Source organism: Heptranchias perlo, chromosome 2, assembly GCF_035084215.1.
Source record: "Heptranchias perlo isolate sHepPer1 chromosome 2, sHepPer1.hap1, whole genome shotgun sequence".
Classification (NCBI taxonomy): domain Eukaryota; kingdom Metazoa; phylum Chordata; class Chondrichthyes; order Hexanchiformes; family Hexanchidae; genus Heptranchias; species Heptranchias perlo.
Window position 1 is genome coordinate 114,165,886 of NC_090326.1, and position 16,347 is coordinate 114,182,232.

General features: G+C 38.5%; 1 protein-coding gene across 7 annotated transcripts in view; it reads right to left on the reverse strand.

The window, feature by feature from the left end:
• Nucleotides 1–691: 691 nt before the first annotated feature.
• The window catches only part of tbc1d5 (TBC1 domain family, member 5), a 495,410-nt gene continuing 479,754 nt past the window's right edge, over nucleotides 692–16,347 (reverse strand). For all 7 annotated transcript variants that reach the window (XM_068006107.1, XM_068006096.1, XM_068006070.1 and 4 more), the window contains 2 exons: nucleotides 12,497–12,673; nucleotides 692–3,018 (listed from right to left, as the gene is read on the reverse strand). In XM_068006107.1, the coding sequence (XP_067862208.1) occupies nucleotides 2,692–3,018; nucleotides 12,497–12,673 (504 nt within the window). In that variant the 3' untranslated portion in view covers nucleotides 692–2,691. The remainder of the gene's footprint in view (nucleotides 3,019–12,496; nucleotides 12,674–16,347) is intronic.

A 16,347-nucleotide genomic window follows, 5' to 3' on the forward strand; every position in this document is an offset into this window, starting at 1 on the left:
GTTCCTACATGGCTGATCTGTAACTCAACTCTATTTACTCACCTTTGCTATCTTTCAAACTCAGTCTTAAAAATTTCAGTTAACCCAGCATCCACAGCCTTTTCAGGGAGCGAGTTCCAGATTTCCACTACCCTTTGTGTAAAAAAAAGTGCTTCCTGATTTCATTTCTAAATGGCTTAGCTCTAATTTTAAGATTATAGTCCTTTGATGTAGATTCCCCCATCAGAAGAAATAGGCATAGAAATGCAAATGTGCATGCCCGTTTTACATTTCACAAGACACCCTCAATGTTCATTTAAAGGTTGTGCAGACAATATGTCAACTTAGTTCACTTGGTAGCATTCTCCCCTCTGAATCAGGAAGCTGTGGGTTCAAGCCCCACTCCAGGACTTAAGCACATCATCCAGGCTGACACTTTAGTACAGTACTGTGGAAATGCTGCACTGTCAGAGGTGCTGTTGTTCAGGTGAGGTGTTAAATGAAGGCTCCTAAGGTGGATGTTAAAAATCACATGGCATTAACATGAAGAGAGCTCTACAGTTGCCCTGGCCAATATACTTTCCTCTACCAAAAGCATCAAAATGACACACAAATTTCTGTTTTTGGGACCTTGCTGTGTGCAGATTGGTTCACCTGCATAATGATTGCTCTTCGTTGTTGGGATGTCCTGAAAAAGTACTAATGTGCTAAGTAAATGTAAGTTCTTTTAATTAGCATGGTTTACAAAGCAATGGTTCATGGCTCACATAGTTCATTGGTCGGGTATAAGATATAGTGCAAGACTGATCTCCTGAAGTTTTGCAAGATTACTTTAGGAGTCATGAAGAGATGTCACAGAACGTTATCTGCTTGGAAATTTTACCTGTGGTGAGTTAATTTGATTCAGGAGAATAAATAAATTGGGTAGAATCCATAATAGGGCATATTTAGCTATTTTCTCATTCCATAATGTCTTAAATTCTACATTTGGGTTCTAATACCACAGCATATTTCACAGACACCTAGTAGCTTTTTAAAGTCAGCCTGTTGAAACAAGTCAAATTAGAGTTATGGTTTGTTGGTCATTTTATTTATTTCTTGGGTTAGCAATATATCAGATCATTAAGCAAGTTCTGCTCCATTAGGAGTTCCCATCATATCTCTGGATGAAACTATGTTCTGCAATTTAATGTGCGTAGTTCAAGAAAAATTACAGGTCGTGCATGTGATTTCTTCAGTACAGTTCAGAAGGACTCCTGTAAGTCTATTCTGTTTAAAAAAAAATTAGTCTTTATACTGACAATTTGGTTTAACATTCCTTTCTATATAACAGGCCAACACTTCAATAAGCACATAATTTGGTTATGGCATTCGGTATACATTCTAGGTATTTTGTGGGTGGTTCACTGAACATTTGAGAACTTATATTAAAAGTTTAAATGAGATTTTATATTAAACCACTACAGTGAATCTTGGTACAATACTTTCCAGTAATTTTCTCAGTTATACACCAGACATTCTACATGTACTATATGCAAAATTAAACATGGCAGCAAAGTAACTTGTAGGAACATATACTGCTAAAGGGGGCAACATCTGTGGTACTACAATTGCTTGGTAGCATGTAGCAGGTTCTCATAGTAGAAACAGTATAAAATATTCAGGCAGCTACTTTTTAAACTAACTACTCAGCAATATTGACTTGCTATTTATGAAATTCCCAGTGCCTAGATTTGCAAAATGCTCCTAGGCATGGGCACATACATGAGATACAGCAGTTGAATAAAAAGACACCATTTCCATCTTGTAAAATTGGAAGCACAATGTAAACACATTTCAGTGCGATATTGCTGATGCAATCAAACAGCAATTAGCATAAAGGCAACAAAGCTACAAAGACATCAAATCAAATTGGCAGATTAATAAAACAGCATTAGTCTAATCTCATCTGTGTAATCATTACCAGATGCAAAAGATTTATTGCATTTCCATTACCAAGGGAAAGCTACAGGGAATAAAAGGGTCCAATACTCCAGTAATATATGTTAGTCACCATGTCACTTCCACAACAGTCAGAGGGATTAGACATTTATACTTTCTCAGCATTTCAAAATGCCATCACAAATTTATACTGAGTATAAATAGGAGACAGACTGGGGGATACCAATATTAATGAATACCTTCTTTATCCTTAAATATCTTATTTTATTGTTAGAAATGCCCACACCAATTTCAGTCAATGAAACTATTTTATTTTTCACAAGATAATTCCCACTGCTCTCTGGGTGAGATAGAAGATGCAGTGCACTGAAATTGACACATCCTCCCAGCCAGATTTCTGCATCAATACAGATAAACTCGGCTTACAAGACATGTCAAGCAGTGAAGCTCCTTTAGTAAATTTACATGCTGAAGTGGCTGAGCTTAAATGGTTGTTAAGCAGTTATAACTATTTGGGAGAGAAGGCTAAAGATATCTGATAACTGGTGTGGATGTGAGATGGACACCAAATGTAATTCCTCATCATTTAACTATGATCCACAATACATTAGTAAATCACGAAGGCGCATTGTAAGGAGCCCTACAAACTTTATACAATTTTCAGACTGAGAAAGGAGTGTTGCACTTGTCAAACAATCCATACAGAATTTTACTAGCGTGCAGATAATAAGTTTTCTACCAACATGGAGGTCAATCCTGACTGGAAACCATTCAGATGTCCAGTGGGCTGACAATGGTAAAATCAGAATCCTTGCTGTTGCTACTGTCGTCATCTGGACTGGATCCTGAGTTGCTGGATGGTGACCCCAGAACACCACCAGTCAGAGGGTCAGAAAAAACTGGAGACTGCTGTGTTTGCTTCCCAGTTGTTTCAGTGGCTTTGGGTGCCTGTGAGGTTTGATGTTTCTCTGATGTGGCTCCTGTTGTTTCCAATTTCTCAGATGGGTGCTCATGTACCAAGTCATCATCCTCTTTAGAGACCAAGATGTAGTCATCTGAATTTCTACCATCTGAATTCAACGAAGTCAGTGATGTGGCCTAGAAATAAATATGGCAATAGTTAAACAATTTTCCCCCTTTTTTAAATATCCTCAACATAAGAAATAGGAGCAGGAGTAGGCCATACGGCCCCTTGAGCCTGCTCCGTCATTCAATAAGACCATGGCTGATTTTCGACCTCAACTCCACTTTCCCGCCTGATCCCCATCTCCCTTGATTCCCTTAGAGTCCAAAAATCTATCGAGCTCAGTCTTGAATATGCTCCAAGACTGAGCAACTACAGCCCTCTGAGATAGAGAACTCCAAAGATTCACGACCCTCTAAGTGAAAAAATTCCTCCTTATTTCAGTCTTAAATGTCCGACCCCTTATCCTGAGACTATGACCTCTAGTTCTAGGCTATCCAGCCAGGGGGAACAACCTCTCAGCACCTACCCTGTCAAGCCCTCTCAGGATCTTATATGTTTCAATGAGATCACCTCTCATTCTTCTAAACTCTAGTCTAACTCAAGTTAAAGATGATAGAAAAAATTGACAACATGCTATTGATTTATCATACATAAACATTAAACTCAAAAATTAAACTCAAGGTTGAAACACCAAGCTGATCAACATGTTCAACTGTTAAATTAATTTACAAAATGTTAAATCTGTATTTACACAAATTGCATTCCAGACACCAGTGAACTTAATTACTCTTGCCTTTTAGTTAAATAATGACATTTCACAACCAGGCTATGTTTTGTGAACTAAATGGGTGCAAATTCAATCTGAATTCTAACTGGCTAGATTTGAATCCATGTATTAGAGGTAAAGAGATGATGTTAAAAAAAATGTCCGCTTAGAGTTTTTCCCAAAAATTCTTACAAACACTGTATTAAATGCAACTCCTAGCCATCAAAAGTCACATAGAATTTTAGAGCACAGGAGGAGGCCATTCATCCCATTACACCTGTACTGGTTCTCTGAAACAGAGCCCTATTCCACTGCTCTTCCTCCATCCGCTGTTAAGTTTTTCTTTTTAAAAAATATTTATCCACTTCCCTTTTAAAACTTATTATGGATTCTGCTTCCACCACTATTTCTGGTAGTGTTTTCCATGTCCTAACAAACTTCTGTAAAAATAAAATCTCCCAACTCTTTGTTCTTCTGATGATTAATTTATGCCCTTCAGTTACCTATTCACCAGTGGAATAGATTTTTCCAATTTACCTTAGTAAAGTCCATCATAATTTTGAGTGCCTTTACTAGATTTCCTATTAACCTCTTCTGTTTTAGTGAAAAGAAACTTGGTTTCTCTAATTTCTCCTCACAACTAAAGCCTCTTATTCTTGGTATTACTGTAGTAAGTCTCCTCTGTACCCTTTCCATAATCTTGACATCCCTCCAAAAATACACACAATATTCTAACTGCTGCCTAACCAAATGATTTGTATAGATTTAGCATTGTTTCTTTGCTTTACCACTCTATCCCTCCATTTATAATTCCTAGGATCCCATATGCTTTTTCTCCCGCCCACAGCTTTATTCACATCCTGCTACTTTTAAAGATTTGTGCATCTGAACCCTTAAGTGTTTAAAGTTTTATTTCAGAATAGTGTATATTTCTTTTTCATATTCTTTCTCTCAAAATGTGTCCTCTTATATTGCTCTGCATTAAATTTCATCTGTCCAATATAACAGAAGATTTTTATTTGATGTAACAGTACTTAGGCAAAATTGAGGAATAGTTCATAACTTCTAAATCTAATGATTTCTACATTTTAACAAAAATATTGCTGCTTTTTAATACCCATCTGACCTCACCAATTCATGATCAAGTAGGGCATGTGACCTAATGTTAGGCCTCTGGCATCATCACTCTAACCAGCTAGTAAAAGTTATACCAAAAGATGATTCACCTACTAACTTTCCCTTCCACTCTTTGGCAAGACATTTCCCTATCAATCTGTACTTTTACCAAGCCTGGCTAAGAAGTATTTTGTTCTTAGCTTTTGTTGAATTCGTTATAATAATCTATTAGAAGTTAAATAAAATAATATTTTCAATATTTTACTGAATCATTATATCTGAATTTATGCAGATTCCTTTTTGTAACATATACTGCAATGCTCTCTTTTTCTTTGGCTGTCGCAAAGATTAGTTAGTACCACTGGCCGAACTTTGATCTATTTAATCGGGTAAGTGAAGTATTCATGTTATTGAAGCTTCCTTTATATTTTAAAATGCAGAGTTTTGAAACAAAGACTTAAAATACATATTAATGATTAGAACCATTATGCAGCATTCTAAACATACCCAGCTCCAAAATTCTCATTTACCAGCATCATGTCGCTTTTACATTCACTAGGAATATAAGCAATTTGTCCCCCTCAGGGAATTTTTTATTGCTAATACACTTTATAGAATCATAGAAAATTTACGGCACAGAAGAAGGCCATTCAGCCCATCGTGTCTGCGCTGGCCGAATATGAGCCACCCAGCCTAATCCCATTTTCCAGCACTTGGTCCGTAGCCTTGTAGGTTTCGGCACTTCAGGTGCACATCCAGGTACTTTTTAAATGAGTTCAGGGTTTCTGCCTCTATCACCCTTTCAGGCAGTGAGTTCCAGATCCCTACCACCCTCTGGGTGAAAATTATTTTCCTGAGCTCCCCTTTAATCCTTTAAATCTATGCCCCCTGGTTATTGTCCTCTCAGCTAAGGGAAATAGTCCTTCCTATCCACTCTATCTAGGCCCCTCATAATTTTGTACACCTCAATTAAATCACCCCTCAGCCTCCTCTGTTCCAAAGAGAACACCCCAGCCTATCCAATCTTTCCTCATAGCTAAAATTCTCTAGTCCTGGCAACATCCTCGTAAATCTCCTCTGCACCCACTCTAATGCAATTACATCCTTCCTGTAATGGTGAACAGAACTGTACGCAGTACTCAAGCTGTGGCCTAACTAGTGTTCTATACAGTTCTAGCATAACCTCCCTGCTCTTATATTCTATGCCTCAGCTAATAAAGGAAAGTATTCCATATGCCTTTTTAACCACCTTATCTACCTGTCCTGCTACCTTCAGGGATCTGTGGACATGCACTCCAAGGTCCCCCACTTCCTCTACACCTTTCAGTATCCGCCCATTTATTGTGTATTCCCTTGCCTTGTTTGCCCTCCCCAAATGCATTACCTCACACTTCTCCAGACTGAATTCCATTTGCCACTTTCTGTCCACCTGACCAGTCCATTGATATCTTCCTGCAGTCTACAGCTTTCCTCCTCGCTATCAACCACACAGCCAATTTTTGTACCATCTGCAAACTTCTTAATCATGCCCCTTACATTTAAGTCCAAATCATTAATATATATCACAAAAGGCAAGCGACCTAGTACTGAGCCCTGCGGAACCCCACTGGAAACAGCCTTCCAGTCACAAAAACACCTGTCGACCATTATCCTTTGCTTTCTGCCACTGAGCCAATTTTGGATCCAACTAGCCACTCTCCCTTGGATGCCATGGGCTTGTAATTTTTTGACCAGTCTTGTCTAAAGCCTTGCTAAAATCCACATAGACCACATCAAATGCATTAACCTCATCGACCCTCCTTGTTACCTCCTCAAAAAATTCAATCAAGTTAGTCAGACACGACCTTCCCTTAACAAATCCATGCTGACTGTCCTTGATTAATCCGTGCCTTTCCAAATGACGGTTTATCCTGTCCCTCAGAATTGATTCCAATAATTTGCCCACCACCGAGGTTAGACTGACTGGTCTATAATGACTCGGTCTATCCCTCACTCCCTTTTTAAACAATGGTACAACGTTAGCAATCCTCCAATCCTCCGGCACCACGCCTGTATCCAGTGAGGATTGGAAAATGATGGTCAGAGCCTATGCTATTTTCCTCCCTTGCTTCTTTTAACAGCCTGGGATACATTTCAACCGGCCCTGGTGATTTATTTACTTTGAGATGCTAATCCCCTTAATACTTCCTCTCTCACTATGTTTATCCCATCCAATATTTCACACTCCTCCTCCTTAATTACATTGTCTGCATCGTCCCTCTCTTTTGTGGAGAGATGCAAAGTATTCATTAAGAACCATACCAACATCTTCCACCTCCACACACAGGTTACCTTTTTGGTCTCTAATAGGCCCTACTCTTTCCTTAGTTATCCTCTTGCTCTTTATGTATTTGTAAAACATCTTTGGGTTTTCCTTGATTTTACTTGCCAATATTTTTTCATGCCCTCTCTTTGCTTTCCTAATTTCCTTTTTAATTTCACCCCTGCACTTTTTATACTCCTCTAGGCTTTCTGTAGTATTGAGCTCTCGGTGTCTGACATAAGCTTTCCTTTTTTTGCCTTATCTTACCCTGTATGCTCCTTGACATCCAGGGGGCTCTGGATTTGGCAGCTGCACCCTTTTTCTTTGAGCAGCAGTCCAGTAATAGATACCTTTAAATGATCATTAACTTATTAATATATTCATTGCTGAAAGTGAAGATTGTTACTGTTTTTCTGATAATAGACATACCATATTATCTAGGGACCTGTTAATGCAAGTTCTGCTGAGGTTAAACATTGTACGAGTAGTTTTCGTTTCATATACAAATGGAGTAATACCGTAAAAACAGACAATTTTTTGGAGAATTTTGTGCTCATTAAGATGAGGGATGTTCGTACTAGAAAGTGCAACACTTTCCTACTCCTAGGTCAGGTAAAGCATGGCTAGATACAGACTGAAGCTCTATCTACTCTGTCCAAGCAGCGTGCATAAGCCGCAACCCCAGAAGTGTACCCTTGCTGCAGCAGGGTGATATTTGCCATTGTAACCACTCTGTGGCCTCCCTATACCAAATGTAGACTAGGTACCATGCTTCAACAAGTATTGTTAAGTACAGGTATTTCACCACTTCTGTTGACCTTAATTATACCTGTATTTCTTGAGATATGGATCTTAAACACTTATGAAAGAACTACTGTAATTCACCAGAGCCATTTGGACACCCTCCAACTTGTTTAATTTTTATTTATATTGATACTCAGAACAGCAAATTGGTTTTGAGCCATTATGTGCAGGATAGCTGACACCAAGAATGTACAGACAAGCCTCAAACCAAAGAGGATCCAATAACAGGGTGGGGGGGGGGGGGGGGTTGTGGGTGTGTGTGTGTGTGTGTGTGTGTGTGTACAAAAGGTCAGAGTCACGGAACTGAAGGATGATGGAGGGCTTTATGGCTGAGGGAGGTTACAGAAGTAGGGTATGGCAAGGGCATGATGATGATGAGGACTTCAAGTTTGATATATTGGGGGACAGGAACCAATGTCACTGAGGTGATGTCAGTTGAGACGTAGTGCGGAACAGGACATGGGTGGCTGCGTTTTGGACAAGGTGGAGTTTATGGAAGGTGCAGGATGCGAGGCCAGCAAGGATATATTGGAATACTTGAATCTAGAGGTTAAAAAAAAATGTGGATAAGGGTTTCAGCGCATGAGGTGTGGTCCACTGTATCAAATGGTGCCGAGGTTGAGGCGGACAAAGAGGAATAATGCACAACAGTTACAGTCGCAGAGGATGTTGTTGTTTGTGACTTTGGCCTGGGTTGTCTTGGTTCAGTGAGAAGGGCAGAAGCTAGACTTCAGGGGCTTCATCAGGGATATTAGAGAGATTTGGACATGGAGCAAGGAGGCAATGACGTGTTCGACAAAGAATGCCTGACAAAAGCGAGCCATTAACAGTTAGCCAGCATGGGGCCAGGAGGGGAGGTTGGGTGGTCAGGGTCTCAAGTGAGCAGGAGGTAGGTCACATGGAAGAGATGAGAGAGAAACTGCAGATTTCAAGGGGATCCCTCAGGGCAGAGGGAGGGGAGGTAGCAGCTGCATGGAGACTCTCAATCTCAGAGATGAGAAAATCCATGAGTTCTTCGCAGTTGACTCTGGGGTTCTTGGAGGGGGTAAAGGAAAAGAGTATGGATTCTCATGGTATCTATTTCAGGAATTTCTAAAAATATTGCAGGACTCTTTTTTGCAGGTGATATTGTGTGTCTGGCAGACAGGTCAAGGAATTGGATACGCTCTAGTTACCGTATTGAACAATGGGCTAACAGAACTATGTGGTGATGGATACCGCCAAGTGTGGCCTTGCACAGCTCGAGGGGTCCTTGATGGTAGTGACTGGAAAATACACAGGCCATATCAGAACCTGGGGGCCCTGTGAAAGCCAGCTTCAGCTTGGACTCCGTCATTTGAGATTGTACTGTGAAAGGGCGTTTTGGTATTTCTTCAATGACAACAAAATTCCAATACAGATGTGGCTTATAAGATGTGTGTTCAAACATTTCTCCTCCTGGGTCAATCTCAGGAAGTAGGGCAGTATGGGTCTCTTTGAGCTCAAGGTGGCTCCAAGATGACACACTTGGTAATGGAAGCTTGAAACCAAGTCCACCCTCTATGGCACTCTAAATGACTGGTTCACCAACGGAACTTTGAGGGCAGAGCTCTGACTGAGGACTGGGATTTGTCTCACTTGATTCCAGATAACTTTGAAAGCCAATGCCACATATCGGCCCTAGCTGAATAAACAGCTCGAGGTACTAGTGTGATTTTAGCTGATTAATCAATACCACCATGCACACTTGGAAGTCCCTAGGCCTTGACTTTTCCAACCTGTCCCTGAGTACCCCAAACTTGGGTAAGTGGGAAGTGTCCCTACGGGGAGAGTGTATGTATTCCTTATTGCACAAGCAGGAATCTGACAGGTGGGTATAAATTTTTCAGTGGTTTGATAGTAATGTGGTGATTAGTTTTCACACATGCCAGACACCTGGCTGACCACAATGTATTCTCTAAGTACCTGTTATTTTCTGTAATATATACAGAGACTGGGCTCAATATTCTACCTGTCAGCTAGTCGGGGGAAAATTGATTTCCAGCTTCAGTGAGCTGGAAACAAAATTCTGGATCGTTTCAGTGTATTAATTGCACCATACCTTGATCTTTCATGGTTTCTTTTCATACTTTCATGTTGAATCTGTTTCTTTCTGGCCATTTGCAGCTGGTCCTTACCCAACTTTTTTTTAATTCCGAAAGTGTATTTTACCCTTAGAATCATAAAATTATACAGCACAGGAGGTGGCCATTTGGCCCATCGTGCCTGTGCCGGCTCTATGGTAGAGCTATCCAATTAGTCCCACTCCCCTGCTCTTTCCCCTTAGCCCTATAATCTTTTCCCCTTCAAGCATATATCCAATTCCCTTTTGAAAATTACTATTGAATCTGCTTCCACCACCCTTTCAGACAGTGCATTTCAGATCACAACAACTCACTACATAAATTTTTTTTTCCACATGTCGCCTCTGGTTCTTTTGCCAATCACCTTAAATCTGTGTCCTCTGGTTACTGACCTTTCTGCCATTGGAAGCACTTTCTCCTTATTTACACTATCAAAACCGTTCTTGATTTTGAACACCTCTATCAAATCTCCTCTTAACCTTCTCTGCTCTAAGGAGAACAACCCCAGCTTCTCCAGTCTCTCCACATAACTGAAGTCCCTCATCCCTGGTATCATTCTAGTAAATTTCTTCAGCACCCTCTCCAAGGCTTTGACATCCTTCCTAAAGCGTGGTGCCCAGAAGTGAACACAATATTCCAGCTGAGGCCTAACCAGTGTTTGATAAAGGTTTAGCATAATTTCCTTGCTTTTGTACTCATTGCATCTATTAATAAAGCCAAGGATCCCATATGCTTTTTTAACGGCTTTCTCAATTTGTCTTCCACTTTCAAAGATTTGTGCATGTGCACCCCCAGGTCTCTCTGTTCCTGCATCCTCTTTAAAATTGTACCATTTAGTTTATATTGGCTGTCCTGATTCTTCCTACCAAAATGTATCACTTTACACTTCTGTGTTAAATTTCATTTGCCATGTATTTTCCCATTTCATCAGTCTGTCTATATCATCCTGAAGTCTGTTACTATCCTCCTCATTGTTTACTACATTTCCAGGTTTCTTGTCATCTGCAAACTTTGAAATTATACCCTGTATACCCATGTCCAGGTCATTAATATATCAAAAAGAGCAGTGGTCTTAATACTGACCCCTGGGGAACACCACTGTATACCCCCCTCCAGTCTGAAAAACAACCTTTCACCACTACTCTCTGCTTTCTGTCCCTTACCCAATTTCATTTCCATGCTGCCACTGTTCCTTTAATCCCATGAGGTTTAATGTTGCTATTTAGGAATATTTTCTGTGGTTAATGTTCAAACAGTAGTTTTTAATCAAATGGACTATAAATTTAAGGGAGTCCTTTTTTTAAAAAAACGTTTTGCTTGGAGAAGTATCAAACTTTCAAACATTCTTCCAGCATCGATGCAAGGCGTTTTTTATTTCCATTGCAAATCAAAGGAATTTATCCCTAATATTGCCCTTTACAAGCCTATTTGACCACATTGACCTCTGTTAATGTGTTTCAATTTGGTTGGAATAAATTTCCATAAATACTTCCCAATTTTCCACTGTAAATTTCCTAATGATTTCTGTGTTCCAATTTAAAAACAACTGGGTGACAAACCTTGCTGCAGATATTTCAACATCAACCAGTGGCTTCCTCCATAACCCTCTGAGTCACTGTGGAACTCAGTCAGTGTTTGTGGGGTAGGCTTTTTATGCATTACAGGCTGAAAGAGATTGCATGACTTCTGCAAGGATGAATAAGGACAATGTTTTAAGGTTTCTCCAATTTTAATGAAAATATTTGTATGTGGTTGAGAAATTAATAAAACATTACTTTTTACATTGTAAGCAAAGAAAGGAGACTTAAAAGATAATGAGGCATACATTCTTTACATAGGATTTGTAAATTTAAGTTATGGGAGTGGGGGGGGGGGTTATGATGCCTACAATGTATTTGAAACTCAATACTGCAGTGAATATTAAGGTCCTCACTAAAGTCATGATTAGAAATATGAAATTGTCATTCAAGCTCTTCAATAATCTAAATTATTATTGATTTCTCTAGATTCACAGATTGAATCATTCACTCATGTATCAGTTAAGACTGTTATGATTTGACTGTACAATCATTGCAAGAGAGCACACCATTTTTAAGAGTTTCCTTTAGGATTGATGCTAGTGACTGGCTTCACTTCAGTGAAAAGCTCAACCACAGGTGCTTCATTTACAGACAGCGATCATTGTGTTCAGCTGCCAGAAACCAGCACGTCCACTTCATATGTTAACCAAACTACATGCAATGCTTTTAAAACACATTTTGCACCGAGAAAGATTTCACCATACACATATATTAAATCAATAAGAGTTAGGAATCCATTTCAAAATCTTTATAATGAAAATCTTTGCCTTCTCCCAAAATAGGGGATATTTTTCACAATTTGAACACAGAATTGAAGCTGAATTTATCTTTTGACACTCATTGTAGCATTTATGCTACAATGCTTAATCATTCAGGTTAGATTTGACCTTTTCAACAAAGCTCTCCGTCACCAAACACTAAATATTTGAATGGATTTACCTCTTCCGTTTTCACAGTGGCTTGCATCTCCCTGTCAGCATTCGGCAGCTTTTTGCTCCCACCTTCTGCTCGACTATTGGAACAGTAATGGTTATCTGCTATTGTAATCTCTTCATTTTCCTCTGCTTCCAGCTGGCTCTGGTTAAACCGCAGAGATCCTTTCAGAATATCTTTAATCTGTTTGTATTGAAGAGATTGAAGACAATGAATGGTGACTTTCCTAAGAAAGCAAAGCTAAACAGGAATTTGTGAGGCAAACGAGGCTGTTTGAAAATACGTAGAAATGTGACACGGAAACAGGCACACAGCATTTTTCTTTGAATTACAAAAAAATTATTCATGAGCAATCTTGATGTTAAAAGATATATACATTTTCCTTTCCATCAATGACATACAAAGCAGTAGGTAGACAATATTGTTCGATTTCAGTTTATTATATAGGTGATGTTCATTGAGGAGCATGGAAATAATTGCAATTATACCATGCATCTGATTTTGAACTTTACAGCAGCTCTGTGTTGCTTCTTTTGAGCTGAAAAAGAACAAAAATACTTCAACAAAATCCCATGCATGTTTTTTATAAATTGAAAGGTAGGTGAAGAGAGAAGAGGAAATAAATCGAGAAGTGGCGATTAAGTGATGCTAAGCTCGTGTTTTGAAAACCTGTAAATTGTAGTAGGAAAGGAAAGTAAGGGTGTTATGAGATCAGCAGGAAAAAACGATTGACATCATAGAAAAAAAGCTTTGAAGAGGAGCAGTGCAACCTAGTCTCGATTCCAACACAGGATGAGGAGCATATCTGGAGCTTAAGGGAAACAAGACAGGAAAATTCAGATAATCATATTAGTGTTAATAAAATATAGAAAAGAAAAAAAAAGTTTGTTATGGAGAAAAAGAGGCTGGAGGCTAGATGTGACAAAGGGATCGTTATCAGACAAGCTTTCTCTTCTATCCTGGAATGTAAGACAGGTACTAGAAGAGTCTCCCCAGCTACCGGAGCAGTATTTGTGCCTTAGATACACATGGATTTTACAGAAAGTTGCGTTGTTGAAAGGTAAAAGTATTTTGTAACTTTAGCAATGGAGATATGGGAGGTCAATTTGAAATCAGAAGACAGGAGGGCCAAAAATGCCATAAAGGATTTGTTATTGGGCTTAGAGCTTAAAAATGCCCCGCATTATTCCACAGTTTTGTAAGTGTGGAACAGCTACAAGTAATCATGTATGGCTTCATATCAGTGTAATAATGAAGGAAAGATTAATGCTGTAAAGCTTAGCTAATTGTCCAGCTAATTAATGCAGCAGGCTAGAATAGTTTAGAACCAACCTGAGGGGACACACAGCTATGTAATTCCTATAAAGCATAATTGGAAATGACACTTAAACATATTTAATATGCTGGGATGACTAGTGCTTATTACAGATCAAGAGATAAGATATGGAATGCTACTCAGAACAAAATATCACATTTTATCCAGATCAAATTTCTCTGAAAATTTAATAAGCAAGAAAATAAAAAGTACATAGCTACTAAATGATGAGCTATGTTTACAAAACACGTCAGCAGTTGTGAAAATTCTGGTTTTTGTACCGCATAATGTTACATCTTCCTCTGCTTCAAATACCTATCCAATTTTCCCTTAAAAGAAACAATGGTCTCTGCCTCAACCACTGCTTTAGCAAATCAATCCATGCTCCAAGAACCCTCTGTGTAAACAAATTTCTCCCAACCTGCACTCTGTGATAATTTTAAATTGATGACTCCTTGTCACCAATTCTCCAGCCAGAGAAAATAGTCTTTTCATGTTCACTCTATCAAATTATTTTAAACATCTCTATTAATTTTTCTCTTAGCCTTTTCTGCTCCAATGGAAATAGTCTGAGTAAAGAAGAAATAATTTGCTTGCTACCAACAGCTGAGTGTATGTGACTTATCCACCTTGAGTTCTGCTTTCTTTTTAGAACAAATTCCTTTTCTACAGTTATCTATAACAATTGTTCCATATCCTCCTTCAGTACACCTGTATTCTCTCTGCAAAAAAAAAAGCGAAATATTTATTATCTCCTCCATAACTTCATCCTCCACAATTAGACTCCTTTTTGCGTCCCTTAGCAGTTCCACCCTCTCTTTTATTAATATTTTACTTTTTCTATGCTTATAAAAGGCCTTATTATTTCCTTTTATATTATCTGCTAGCCTTTTTTTATAATCCTTTTAGCCCATCAAACCTCCCTTTTCACTTCCCCACTGCACTTTGTTTTTTCACAACACCAAATCTACCACACGAGAAAGGTTTTTGGAATTATAAACCAGAGCTTCTTTTTTAAACAAATTTTGGTTTCCACGTTTAGTTATTGTACATATATGATCATTCATTTTCAGCTTTTGACCCTAGAATTAACAAAACTGTCAACTTGCATTATTTTGTGATATCTTGGGATTTTTCTTAGTTATAAGATTTGGTTCTCTATAACCCCTTCAGCTACACATGCTAATAGGATTAGATGAAGTAGGGAGGGAGGAGGCTCGTGTGGAGCATAAACACTGTCATGGACCTGTTGGGCCGAATGGCCTGTTTCTGTGCTGTACATTCTATGTAATTCTATGTAACATGGAGATAGTATCTGGTGTGAGCTGTAGCATTTTCTCTCATTTCCTTTCCAGCTCACTGTCAAAAGGCAAGACACACAGGAGATTGTTATGGAAATTATATATTTTTGTTTACATCTCTCCACTGACTATGTAATGGACAGCCACCAGGTCTCCCCATTTCCCATGTACCTGTCCTTCTTACTCATCTCTCACCCAATCATCTCTCTGTGTCTGATCACATTTACTTTGCTAATGTTTCCAAGTGGCTTCCAGCACTGGTGCAATCTAAATACAAGTTACTATTCCTGAAGCTACCTGTGTTTGAATCGCTGTAACATTAAAAGGATTAAAACCAACAAAATAAAATATTTGAAACAAAACAAATTGTTTAAGTCAATTAAAATAAGTTACTGTAAGTTTATATATATATACATTTTTTAATACTGATTTTTGTAGTAAGATATGTATTCTTTCCTTATTCCATTCGTATAGTTTCCCTATGCTATGAATTTACGCAACACAATGTTACCAATTGCCCAGAATGTCTTTGGAAACATACGGCTTTAGTGCTTTGATTAAACACTTCTTCAGTTAAGGTGTTTAACTGTCCCCTGCCTTGTGTGTGACAAGCTGTATGTAGCTTTCATTCTTTTGTGTAATCCAGCTTTCTTTGGAGGGTGAACAATAATCTGGTAAGAGCAGCAGACTAAAAATAGACTTGGTTTTGTTTCAAATTACCTTCTATGTGTAATGGAATTGTTATTGGTAAAACAAAGCCTCAGCCATGTTTGCCAGCATTTGTACAAGTGAAAAACAAGAATGACCTTGCTAGTGATTGTACACTACTTTCAAAGCAGATTGTGAGCTATTTCATCTTTTGTGATTAATACTTAGTCACCACTTTAACAAGTGCAGATATGCCACTGTATGATAAATGGCAATGAAACCTGTGCAATTATAGACACACTGCTGTAACTGCAACACACTGCATTATTAACACTAAGTACATATAAGCGTGAAATCCAAAGAAACAAATCTAAGATGATCCATATTGGGATGATATTGATATGACACGATATGTGCCTGTTCCTTTAGAAGAGAAAGTTTAAAATTGGAGAGAAACAGCCTTTGTTTACATGTCATTTTGTTGCAATAAAAGTTTACTTCATCTGAGAATGACTACAAATACTTTTACAAAAAAAACTTTCAGTAGTAGTATACATACATATATAGTCCGGTTAAAGGAGCATTACCTTGTT